At 35.4% G+C, this 14,054-nt stretch overlaps 1 protein-coding gene across 1 annotated transcript in view; it reads right to left on the bottom strand.

Moving 5' to 3' along the window:
- LOC140139237 (EF-hand calcium-binding domain-containing protein 4B-like) overlaps positions 1 to 7,967 on the bottom strand; it is a 45,616-nt gene extending 37,649 nt beyond the window's left edge. The window contains 6 exon segments of the mRNA XM_072161017.1: positions 993 to 1,064; positions 2,335 to 2,430; positions 3,777 to 3,867; positions 4,813 to 4,962; positions 5,821 to 5,968; positions 6,393 to 7,967. Of these exon segments, the coding sequence (XP_072017118.1) occupies positions 993 to 1,064; positions 2,335 to 2,430; positions 3,777 to 3,867; positions 4,813 to 4,962; positions 5,821 to 5,968; positions 6,393 to 6,654 (819 nt within the window). The 5' untranslated portion in view covers positions 6,655 to 7,967.
- Between the last annotated feature and the right edge of the window lie 6,087 nt (positions 7,968 to 14,054).

Below are 14,054 nucleotides of genomic sequence, written 5' to 3' on the forward strand. Positions count from 1 at the left end.
CTCACTGTACTATGTCTTCCACTCACTGTACTATGCAAGTTGCTAGTTTACAAATTATCCTCAGTTGAGCAAGTATGCATAATATGTTGATCCATAGACCCCAGTGCGAATCCCAGTACAGTTGTAAGACGGCGCGTGGCTTGTCTTGACGATGCGGAAGGAGCTTACATGTTTGCGTATAATGGGAGACTCTTGAATAGATTCATCAGGACTGTTCCATATAACTGTATATTTTTATCATATACTAGTCCAGGTTAAACACACTTACGAGCAGACGTTTATGATAGCTACCAGCTATCTGTCTCAATGCTACTGTTGATGTGATGATCGTTGAACAGCTGTTGTTGATCACTGTTGCCAGATGCTATCTCCATCAACAGGTCGTCAAAGATATGACTTAGATTATATTGGCCCTCATCTCTGTTCATTGTGGTGTCTTGCTTTCTGATGGTGATGGCCTCCTCTATCCATCTTGTGTATTTATCACTCTTTACCAACGATCTTTGCTTCCTTCACCTTCATGCCATGTATTTTTTTTTTTACTATTTAAGCTGTTTCAGACAAGTGTGTTACTGTCTTTCTGTACGGGTGCGAGTCATGGGTAATTAGCAAGGACATGGAAAATAAGATCAATGCCTTTGCAACATCTTGCTACAGAGTCATGTTAAACATCAAGCGTGTGGATCGGATTCCAAATAAAACCATCTACAACCTGCCAAAGTCAACACATGGGAAGAGGAAACCGGGCGGTCGCGCACACTGTACTTCCAGTATGTCCAGCACCTCCTGGGAGACACTGAAGGGATGCTGCAGCCAAACAAAATTGTTTCGCTTGCCCAAGATCACAACAGTTGGAGAAAGTTGGCTCCGCAGCCGACTGATGATGATGATGACTATTTCAGATTTGAGATAAAGACACTTTATAAATCTCTATTATAATTATTATTATTATTGAGTTCAAGAACATTTAGAAGCTCATCATATGTCTATACCTTTTCCAATTCTTCTCTGGCCTCTCTAGCTTCTTGTTCCGCTACAGTTAGATCACCCAGCTTTTCTTCCAACTACAATTAAGAAATATAATCATTAATGTTTAATTTGTCTTTTAACCCCTGAGCACTACCTGCCGATCTAACATTGCCTCTGATTGGTCAATTATATGATACTTTCACTTTAATCACCAATCAGATGGAGCTTTGCAAATAATTCACCCCAATTTTTTTGCATGGGGAAATTATTCTAACAATGTTGTGATTGGTCCAATTGATAATGAAAACTTCTTTTTGGCCAATTGGCAGGTAGTTCTTATGAGGTTAAAATGAAATGAGGAGCTGTAGAACAGGTCATTCCACTTAAAATCCACACTACTCCTGTGGAAGATGTTGGAAATATCATCCAACAGGGGAGTATGAATTTCAAATTGAATGAACACATTAGGCAGCTCCATTTGAATTTCATACACCCACTGATAAAGATTCAACCTGAATCTTCCACAGAAGGAAAGTGAGCTTCAGATAAGAGTTGTTAATGTGCTAATTCCATTTGAAATTCATACTCCACCTGTGGGAGATATTTCCAAAATCTTCCACAGAGGGAGTGTGGACTTTAAATGAATTACCCTTTGAGCCTTTGTGGCGATGAAAAACATCTAACCATAGAACCCAAAATTTAACTATCAATTATTTTTCATTTAGTGAAACTGATATTCAAAATAAACTGAATATATACAACATATAGTTGTATATAACATTAGATCTCTTTCAGTAAACAAAACAAAGCGGGCAGTGGATGATGCCGTGCTATTTTGGTCACTAATTGAGACATGCTTGTGACATTTGTGGACCTTATGCCATGTAGGTCGGACTACTAAATGGGTGTGTATTGATGGGATTACAATCAATGATACATGTATAGTTATTGTTAGTAAAAGATAACTAGTAACACAGTTATTTTATTGATGAAACTTTTAGAACACTGAGATTTTTGTTGTTCTCTGGTGAGAATTTAACAAGACTGCTCAATGTTGGAAAAAAGTTTTTCCTGTCTCAAATAATAATACTTTTAACAGACATCGATGCACTGTTTCCCATTTGTGTACATCCATATCAAAACAATGCACTTTTTCCGCTGCTACATTTATACATGTGTCTCTTTTTACATAATAGCTAAATACCAGACTCATCTCAAGTGGAGGTCACTTCAAATCATCCCCACATCACATGATTTAGGAATGTTCTCTGTATATTGATGTACACACATATTCTATGCTAGGACCAGGACATCACAAGATACATGTATTATAGCAACAATACTCTCAGTAAAATTTTACCATACCTCCGTTTGTCTTTTCATCAACTCTTGAAGTTGTTCCTCTTTACTCTTCACCTGTGTGCTTAAATCTTCTTTGATTCGTCTTTCTCTATCCCTTTCCTGCAAAACATTAATATAATTAATATATACTAGTAAATGTAGGCATCAATAGAGTGTCTTATAGGACAGCATTCAAGCGTTATAAAAGTGCTTGTCATTTATTCCAATGTCATGGGGGATATATCACACCATTTGTTGGCCAACAAAAACAGCACTGCTACCCCAACACCCCACTGTATACCTGAGTGGGGCATGCATAAAGTATCTTGTCCAAAAGCAAAAGATGTTAGTCCTGATAGGGTTCCACCTACAACTTTATGATCATGAGCCGCTACAACACCGTGCTATAAAATCGGGTAGGATTGAGCAACCCCCTCAAAAAAAACATCCCTAATATTCCTTTTGCTTCAAATCACAAAAATATCTTTACACAAAAATATTGGTGTATACGTACACTAGGGTGGGGCGAAAAACACTTTTTTCTCGGATCGACTTGGAACTCTCAGAGAATTTTACTGGGGTACATACTAGTATTGTGCTGAAATATCAGTAAGATCGGAGCATGTTTCGCCCAGGCAGTAGATTTTCAAAAAATTCCCTACTTATTTGCTATTTCTTACTGTATAACTCTATATAGAGAAATCAGTAGGGATAACCAGGGAAAAGTAGACATTCAGATGAAATCATAGCCAATATTAAACACTTCGGGTAGTTCGTTTGGACGCTCTAGAACATCTCCAAATAGCAAGCAGTCTCCAATTTGTTACCATTATTTTTTGCTAAAGACATATATCTGTATTCAAATATTGATGTTATTTAAGTTGCTAAATTAAGGGGTAGGGGTAGCATTGTGGAGCATTTTCCCAGTTCTACTCAGTCAAATTTAACAAATTTAGTCTTGTTACATAGATATGAGCTGCACAAGTACAAACAATACATGAGGTATGATTTTAGAGCAGCTCTGACTTGACCAGGGGTTAAAAGGTCATGTGACATCTGATTTGCAGTAATTTTCAACGCCATGTGATCTTTTGACCTCTGGTCAAATCATGGTGTGATAGCAAACTCAAAAATAATGCAAATAGCATGAGTATACAGAAAGGCAGTTTGCATGTATAAACACTGCATGACAAGTTTAGTGCCGTGTACACTCAGATGAGCGAAGTTGCCAGGTTTGAACACTCTGCCGGCATCAGCCGAATTCAAGCTTGCCCAGAAGACTCAGGAATGGGACTTTCCTATATCTGGAATTTAATAACGTTGTTGGACAGGAAATACTCCTATCTACGTATGGCCCTTGAACATGTTTAAAACAAAAGTGACAAGTGGTTACATAGGCGGTTTTGTTTTAAACATGTTCAGGGGCCAGTGACGATAATCTAAGGTATGCTGCATATCATACTGACCTCGTGAAGAATCCTTTCCCTTTCTGATTTGATTTGTGTCTCCATTTCCTCATAAAGTCTGTGGACTTCTGTCTCATGGGCCATTGTACGACTGTTACATACAAAAATTGACAAGGAAAAACAATTGTCACAAGTTATAATCAATCTACTGAATCTGTCACGGTTGTTTGATGTATATAGAATTGGCTTCATTATTAACTAAATGCAAACTATAGATGGCGCTATTTATCTTAAATCATATTTCTTTATTTGCAAGGGGTAGGTGATTAATACGGCCATTAAAACAGCTGGAATAGGTGAAACAAACAACAAGGAAATTTAATAAACACATTTTATCAAGCAATAAAAGGAATTATTTGTATTAAAAGTTTGAAAGAGTAATATCCAGTTACTAAATAGCGCCACCAATTTTGCCATTAATAGATACATTTTATATCCGAAAAAGCTTTAAAAAATGCTATAAAAGTGTATAATTTTGTAAAACAGGGGAAATTAAAGTTGAGAATGACTCAAAAGCATATGTAAACATTAGCATGATATCACATTTAGCTGTTTAAGCCTAAAATTTGGTTGTGCATGATGTTTTGTTTGAAAAACTAATAAATGATCCCACCAAACAACCGTGCTGTATAGCGGAATTGCTGACAAGGGGACCTCAAGCTATATACTTACCTCCTGAGAGCATATTCCAGTTTCCCAGTGCTGTTCCTTTTAATTACTTCTGTTATTATGTTAACACTGATATTTTGTAAATTATAAGAAAAATTGAACAAACTACCCTAAAAACTTGTTCTTGTCCGAGCAACATGTTACTAGGCACATATGCTTATTAACAATTTTTAAAAGTATTCCAGTTGGAATCCACATGCCCCCAGACATGTCATAGTCTTCCACACAGGGAGTGTGAATTTCAAATGGGGTTACCTAAATGGGTGGCTCCATTTGAAATTCATACTCCCTGTGTAGAAGATTAAGGTCATGTCATCCATAGGGTGTATGGATTTCAATCGGAATAGACTATTATACCGGTACTTACGTTCTGAGTGCATTCTCCAGTTCCCCAGCGCTGTTCCTTGCTTTGATTATATCCGCTGATGCTTTGTGAACAAAATCCTCAAAGAATCCTATCAATTCTGGTTCATTCTTCTTCATATTCATCCATAACTCCTTGACAGTCTGCTCTTGCCTGCAATTACATAAATAAGATGAGGTCAAAGGTCATGCCAGAGTATAATGCTAGCAGGCCAATATGGGCCTATCGGGCTATTCCAGAAATTAATAGCAACCCCTTATAGATAGGAAAACAGATTTTTACAGAAAATATTGGGAATTTGCCACTTGTCCCAGGCAATATTAAGTATGTTTTACCTTCCCAGCACTGTATATCCCCTGGTGTCCACACATACATAGGGTGTGTTGCAATTGATTCCTATGCCTTCTATAACATTTCTGAAGAAACATGGCCCTTTTTCTTGGAAATTCCTGTATCTTCTATAGGGGTGTCCCACTCATTTCTGGAATTCTCTTTTGGCGTACGGACCAGAGCCCCTATACAACTTCTTGTTGGAGATTCGCCACTCCTTCCCCACAACAAGTCTGTTTGACCTAAATTCCCAGCACTTGGTGTATGGTGGTACCCATTTAAATACACCTGGGTAGAGAACCATCAGAGGCAAATTAAAGGGTCTTGCCTTAATGCATAACACATTGTCACTACCAGGGTTCAAGCCTATATCCTTCCGATCAGAGTCGAAGTCTGTATCGCTGCGCCACAGTGGATTTCCACAATTTGGCTAAATATTAAAATTCCACTCTTATGGCCAGTTCTAGTTCCAACTAAACGTTTAGGATTGGGCTGTATATAAGATATGTTTCATTGGGCAAAACAGGCTAATATTTTGAAGCCCAAAAAATTAGTGCTGTATTTTTCTGGAGTCGAGAGTTGTTCACAACAAAAAGAGCATAATATTTTGCAGTTTTCGTTTATAAACATAACCAAAGCTCTCAGTTGGGAGACGATGACAGTTTCCGTCAAATTACTCACTCATCAAATATTCCCTCTGCTCCCAGGTTCCTCATAGTTTTGGAGTATTCATGATCCAGGTTTTCAGCTCCAAGTTCATCCTCTTCAAAGTCATCTGATTCTATCATGGCCTGCTGCATAGCCTTGAATTGGACTCCGAGGTAACCACCTGCACGTATGAAGAGAAAAAAAAACCACATAAAATATTAGCTCACGATTGTTTGATGGCATGTACATGTAGAACTGTATTCATTTTTAAACAAAGTTGAACATTGTTATCTTAAATCTTGTTTGCATCAACTTGTATAATGACATTTAAACATCAGAATTTTGCACACAAAAAATAAACAATAAAACAGCAGGTCCTAGATATTTTTAACTAGTTTTTAAAAATTAATAAAAACATTATTTTTACTCAAGAATTTTTTACGTGGTCTGAAAAAATTTGGGCCAAAACAAAAGTTTTTTTTCTCCAAAAATTTTTAATATGTATACTTTTATATACTTTAGACCAAAAATTTAGCAGTTATGAGGCACAGCTCAAAGGTTTCCATAATTCAGACCACCCTTAAAAATTTAAAATATCCACTCACCAAACCCTTCATTGAACTCTTCCAGAGTCATATACTGATTTCCATCATCATCCAGCAAGTCAAACACCTCTTCCAGCTGGTCTGCTGTCAACGGCAACTCCCCCACAAGATGCTGCATATCTCGCTTGGTAACAAAGCCTTTCTCCTCCTTATCGCATATTTTGAACATCCCCTTGGCCTTTTCTTCGACAATCATCTGGATCTCGTCATCAGTAAGAATCTTGTTGCCAAGGCCGAGCTTTTCTCTGTATTTTGCATCCATTGTTGTAACTTATGTGTTTTGTTCACTTGATTCAATTATTTTTGTTATTGTTTTCTTAATTTTTGTTACCACAGTTTAGGAAACTATTTCACTAAAACCTTTTGTTGCAAATTATCTTGTTTTACCAATTTTCAGCTAAAGTTAATTTTAAGAAAGGTCTTACTGTTGTTGACGAAACTTTTAACTGGATCTGGTACTATTTAATGTTTACTGATGTATTTTGTTTTGGTGTCTATATTTAGATCTTTTCTATTTTTTACTGTTGTTGATGACACTTTTAACTGGTTCTGGTACTGTCTGTTGTTTACTGATGTGTTTTGCTTTGGTATCTATATCTAGATATGTTTTCTGCTTTCTTTTAGTACTTGTTTTCTTTTTCTCTTAATTTTGTACTTTTTGATTGTTGGAAGCTGTTGTTAATTATACTTCAAATTATAGATTCAAAAATTTCATTCAGTTATAGACTGTGTAAGAAGTTACAAAGATTTATGAGTTACTATTTTTATAATTTCTTCAAGAAAACTGGCAAGGCAAAATGATATGGAAGATTGCACAATAGAAGAAAATTCTTTGGTCAAAATATATGAAAATGTACTTTTGGTCCTTTACCAAATTAGTGTGTGTGTTTCTACTTTGATAATTGTGAAATAAATAAAATATACAATTTGATACAATTTTCTTTACAATTAAATATATATAAATCTATTCATATACTATGTAATTTCTATGTCATATAAGGCACATGAGACGAGGGAATCCCTACAAATATTTACATTTTTCAGTTAATGACATCGGTTTGTACTGTTATTATGTGCTTTGATGTGAGTGTACTGCATGTACATGTGTTGACCAATGTTAATCACTTTGGAAGACAGTTATGTGATCAGTTGCTTGAAATGAAAATATAATTTCTTTTAAGTTCATAAACAATTGGTCATCAATTCGGTAGACTGCAGGTGCAAGTAAAAATATGTTTGTGCACTTGTACGCACACTATCTTGGAAGACGATGTCTAATTTGGAAGCCCAAAAGTTGCAAAGGCACAAATGGTGAAAAGTCTGATGACACACACAGTTTCTACATCATTTCAGTTCTGTTATCTACAGTCCCAATTAACTGTTACCTTACCATCAGCTGTGTATCTGTAACATGATATTAAAACAACAGCAGTAATGTTCTCCAAAAGCAGTTTCTTTCATCTATGTTGACCTTCAGCTCCTAATTGCAGACAGATTCAAGACATATATGTTTCCTAAGTATGATATTACAGTCCTGCCAATGTCATGCTGCATCCACAGAGAGCACTACCCTTCGCTTACTTTGCATGTCACAATCTGTTTACAAAGACAGTAGATGTAAAGCATTTGTATCCACAAATAACCAGCAGTGAAATTTGTAGTGAAGAAAACAATCCTGATCGAAATTCAACTTTTCAACATTCTCACCATAAAGGTCGAATTGCGTTCATTTGTGCGATAAAAGTTTCTCAGATTCAGCAACAATCCTGGTATAATTCTACTCCTTGACAGTATTGTTTGAAGCCACTTCTTTTACTTTGACAGCTCCAGATGAACAAGTATCAAACTGAATCCGTGTAATACACACACAGCCACATGTTGATATATCATGTCCATATGGTATCTGCGAGTTAGTAATTTCCAGACTCGTCGCATTTCCTGCTGTATATTCCTGTTATGTGTCCATAGTTGCTACGCCGTCATCAAGTATATTCCTGTAGTAATGAGAATAATAACAAGTTGTTTAAACAATACATTCCATTGTTTTCTTTGACAAGTAAACTTATAACATCTCCCCAATAGTCACAAGCATGTATGATTGTGATGGTTTGGAGTGAGAATGCTTAATTGTATGTAAAATAAGGCCTTGTGTGACAGTGCTGGTATGGCTTCAGCTATATATACATGTATGAAACAATATCAGAAATATTTACCTGCTCCGTTAATTTTCACTATTTTTTGTACAATTTTAAGCATCTCAGTGAAACAAGGTCACAAAAGTACTTGCATATACAGGCTCAGACTATGTATCAAGCCTAACTCTAGTAACATTTAAGCAAGAACGTTTGAGAAATATAAAAGCTTGAAAAAAAAGCACACAAAAATTATCCATTTATTAAAAACACAATGTAGTTCTTAAACCCACAGCTGTGCAGAGAGTTAGCATACACAATAAAAATACAATATAAAATTTCATCTGGAATTTTATTAAATACTGGTAATAGGAATATTTAATACATTGTTATATCTGTCTATAAGAGGTATATTATTGGCAAAAGTGCTATGGCACCAATTAGGTTCTCTATAAATATTTCATTTGAATATTGAATTTGGAGAATGGAGATCAGATTACACAGCAATTTTATTTTATGTACTTCAATACTGTGCATGCAAATCATTTAGTTGTATGCCTAATTTGTTTTGCTAAATGTATTTCTCATGTCATATTTTTCCAGTTTTGGTTATTTTGCTTAAATAATACAGTTTATATCTGCAGAGTGTATGTTTATCTTTATGAAATGAATCAAGTAAGTCACTGGTCACAAATATGTGACCCCTCTGCTAACTGAGCCCGGATGTCGCCAGTGCCACTATTGAGATATGCTCCATCGAACTTAACAATAAACAATAGGAAACAAAGGATTTATTGACTGTTTTATCGATTTTTCACTACTTAAATGTCAAGTACTATAGACATGATATACATCATTTTAAAGCTAATTTCAAGCAGAATATTTTGGTTGAATATCTCAAAAATGATGATTGGCGACTTCAGGGCTCAGTTGTGCGAGGGGTCGCATATGTATTACGGTTAGGTCAAAACAAAAGTTTTCGCTATTTGACCCTGCCTACTCCCTATTCCAGAAAAATACAACTAAATGTTTGGAATTAAACAAATATTATCCTGTTTTGCCAAATGAAACATAGCTAAATCCTAATCCTTTAGTCAGTCCTAACTGGCAATAAAAGTCCAATTTCAAGATTTGGTCAATTTGAGGTAAAATGGTCCAAAAACATGCAATTTTGCATGTTTTCAAAATTATAAGACTTGGCACAAGTCTAAGCATTCAAAATCTTGAGTATAGGCTAAGTGTTAGCTCATAATTTTAATATCACATGTTATTCTTGCTTATTGGTTATGAAAAAGATTGGAAAATGTGTTTTCCAAATATTAGAATGCATAACTTGAAATTAGTCTTTGTTCAAGTCTTTGGGCCTGATTGTCACAGAATACGAAAAAGGTCGAAAAACACCCTAAAAACGCATGTTTTTGGCCCTTATTTCTAAAAATTGACCAAATATTACAATTTGACTTTTATTGCCAGTTAGGACTAGCTAAAGGATTAGGATTAAGCTATGTTTCATTTGGCAAAACTGCATAATATTTTTAATCCAAAAAAATTAGTTACCATATTTTCAATATAATTCATTTATCACTATCAGAGCATAACTTGTAAATCAATATTAAATAAAATATGTCGCTATGTGAAAGGGACTAATGTCAATTTCGCCGTTCAAATGACAAATACGTCACGCAAATACGTCAGTATGTGAAACAGTTGCGCAATACGTCAGTATGTGAAAAGAACAAAACAGCAATTTTATACGATATACTGGGCTTGCGCAGTATAGGTGATTGGCAAATACGTCGTTATGTGATGCATACATTTCAGGGTTTTGTAAGTACGACATAATTAAAAATGTTTAAAATGTCGAATACGTCAGTATGTGATACGGCCGACGATTTATTGGCCAAACACTTGCTAATTTGTGGGCACAATTTTGTAAAAAAATCTTGTTATGGGGCATTTTGGCTGAATGAGTTAACTCGTTCAGGGGGCGTTTTTAAGCAATTTTGTCACACATATTAACAGTATCATACTTTAAACAATGTTCATAAATTTGTTTTTGTACCATATGGTTAGCTGTTCTGCTGAAATGCAACTGAAAATAGGCTATATAAATACTACTGTGATGTGTAATTTAGTAAAAAAAATCAATATCAAATCCTATTTTTTGACAGATGTCACTATTTGCTATTTTGTTGTCACGGAAACCAACATATCACTAAACACTACATATGTATGTAATTTCTATTAATCAAAAATTAGCCATTTATTTGGAATCATTTCAAATTATTTGAACTATTCAAGGGAGTGGTATGTTTTTTTATTACTGCTGTACATGTACAATACATGCATGTATATTGCACATTTTAGTGGGGCTCTATCTGGCCGAACCCTACTCTTATACATGTACTTTGTTTCCCTTTACATTGTATAATAGGCAAGACAAAATAATTGTGGAATTAGAATCATTAGAATGGTGTACCCACAGTTTGGCATTGCACCTATGCCAGCAGATAACATTATTTAGAGGTTAAAATAACTGCGCATCAGTTATTTGGAGGGCATTGTGAAAAATCTAAACATTTTGCCTTTGGAACTGAGGGGGATATTCTGAAGTCAGAAGCAAAATGTTTAGATTTTTCACAATGCCAGGCATATTGCCGATGCACAGTTATTAACCTCATTCATAACCGTCACTTTCATCTCTTCACTTTAATACAAAATAACACAAAATATTCCCAAAAGTAATAAATTTTTACGTTTTAACTTTTCAAAAATCGATCAGGCTAAAACAGGACAACCAATAACAGAGGTGCAAATCACAATCTGTGCAAATATGGTAGGTAGCGCACAATCCAAATTCGGCAGCCAGCGCTCTCGCAATTTGTTAGACGCACAACACAGCGCACACGGAGGTTACTAATATTTACGCTGATGGCGCAGAGGTTCACTGTCGAATATTGGTAACCACGTTCAGCGTTTGCATTTTGGCAAATAAATAAAAATGATTGGATCGCATGTATCGCATGAATTTGAAATTAAATATAATACTGGAACTAAAATTTTGCAACTCATTTTACAATGGATTGGATTGGACTGGATTTTGGGAATTCCCGCCTATTTATCAGGCGCACCACTGCTCATCAGCAGTGTACTTTGAAGTTCAATATCTACATGTGTCACAATGTCTTTTAAAAAAGTAAAAACACATCAGAATTATCATTATTACCTCATAATTTGTATGCAAAGAATTTAAAATAATTACAACTAACAAATTATGACATGTAGGCCTCAATTTCAACTATTTATCCATATTCAGCTGTACTTTAACCAATGCATAATCTTTGTAACATTTCCTAGAATTACAGATTTTCAAATGAAACCTAGTACGCACATCGTAGTGACGTACACATGTTAAGTGTAAATCATATACCACTTGAAAATCCTACAATTGATGGTAGGCCGGGAGTGCTTAAACATATGGTGTTTTTAATTTGAACTATTCATCAGCAAATATCGCTTTTTTTAGTTTTATTAATTTTATTAAATTTTGAGTTTTATTAAATATTGAGTTGGATTAATATTTCAAAGTGCAATTTGAGAGCAAAATAAAATAAAATAAGTGATAATATAAAATTGGGAAACTTGGTGAATGTATCCCCCCCGACCCTGACGGACATGCATGAATTCACAGGTTCGAAGGGGGGGAGGCAAAGTCTAAGGGGCTGTGCAATAACTATGAGCCCCCCCCTGGGTAAAATTTCCAAAGCGGTTCGCCAAAAACCGCTTGCCCCCCCCCCCCCTCTCGGCCCGCCAAAAATCGCTTGCCCCGACCTCCCGGCTCGCCAAAAATTCTTTGCCCCCCCTTGAACATGCCAAATTTTGGGGATCCCAAATTGCAAACCTTAAATGGTCTAGATGTATGTTGCGAGCGCAACGAGGAGGAAAATTTGCATATTTAAGCGTTTCCGTGCTGTTTTCCTAAGCCTTTTAGAGCGTTTTATTAAAAAGCGCCCCATGAATGCGTGCCAAAAAATCGCTTGCCCCCCCCCCCTCTTGGCTTGCCAAAATTGCTTGCCCCCCTTCGGCTCGCCAAAAATTTCTTGCCCCCATCGCACCTGCCCCTTCTGATACACATTCCCATTTGTTATTCACCCACATCAATGCTAAATAACAACTGTTTCATAATAATTTGGGAGTGAAAGCATTGTTTGGTCAACAAGTAATTTTCAATTAAATTAAATGCAATATTACAAGTGTTGTGCAACAGCTTGGGTGTTATTTTAGTTGCATTATGCAATAGTCTGGATTGATTATTGATAAAATGGTAACATGTTCCACTTCACTCAACAGAGTACAAATATCATTAGATATGATATTGCGATATTATTCTCATGATATCGCCAGGCCCGTATCTCGCGATTTTACAAATGCGCGTGCAAGCTTTGAGACAAACTTTTTTTTTTTTTTGCCTTATGCTCCTGAAATGTCAGTTGGTTTGTCTTTTTAAACCTAAATTTTGGATGTTATACATATTAAACAGTTTTTAACAGGTTGGGAAATAAGTGGGGGCCAGGGGCCATTTAGGCTCTCTGGTTCATTGAAAATAGACCCTGGTTCCCTGTGAACCAGGTCCGGCGCTTCTAATTTCCCAGCTTGGTTTTTAACATTTTTTAAAAACACATATAATTGTAGCCTGCTAGACATTAAGCTGAAAGCAGTGTATTAAAATCAAAATAGGTCATTTTATATGAAACTGTATAGAGCTGTATTTGAATGGGTCTTCAACTTTGTGTCAATACTGTTGTTTTCCTTGGGTTTTTTTGCCAAATTTTCATTTCAAAATGACAATTTTATTGACTTATCCTTCACTTTTGTCAATTATTAAATTATTAAAATACTTCCACAGGGATCACTGAGTGGGCCTTTCAATAAACAAATTGTGAAATGTATTATCTGTATATGGGAATATGGCAAAAATTAAATAATCTATTTTGTAATTAGCACAGCCTGATGCAGGACCATGAACCAAAAATCAATATGAACAGAAATCACACTCAATAATATCACACGTTTTTATATCTTCCTACACACATATATGCACATGGAAATGGCATTGTTTTTCCTGTTTAGTTTTTGATTTGTCAAATTATGTATAACTTTCTTGGCAACTGCTATGCACCCACTTTTCAATATACATACTAGTAGCTAAATTCCGTCTAATGTCTAATAAAATTATCAAGACTAACCGGTTTAGGAGTGTGACAAATATGCCGCCCTACCATGACAAAAGGAAGAAGTGGACTTTTTTTTTCTTCAAAATGCTTTTTATGACTTAAATTAGTTCTTTTATGTCTTAATATGTAAAAATATGGCTGAGTTATGTCTCTGAAAAGTTAAATAATCTCATGACGAATACTTGCTTCCTAAATTTTGTACACACGAAGTATAGGACACTCCATGAAAACCTGTGAATAACCACCACAAAAGGAATAAATGGACAGACAAATTGCCAAATTTGGATGAGTTTATG

Source organism: Amphiura filiformis, chromosome 18 (assembly GCF_039555335.1).
Source record: "Amphiura filiformis chromosome 18, Afil_fr2py, whole genome shotgun sequence".
Lineage (NCBI taxonomy): Eukaryota > Metazoa > Echinodermata > Ophiuroidea > Amphilepidida > Amphiuridae > Amphiura > Amphiura filiformis.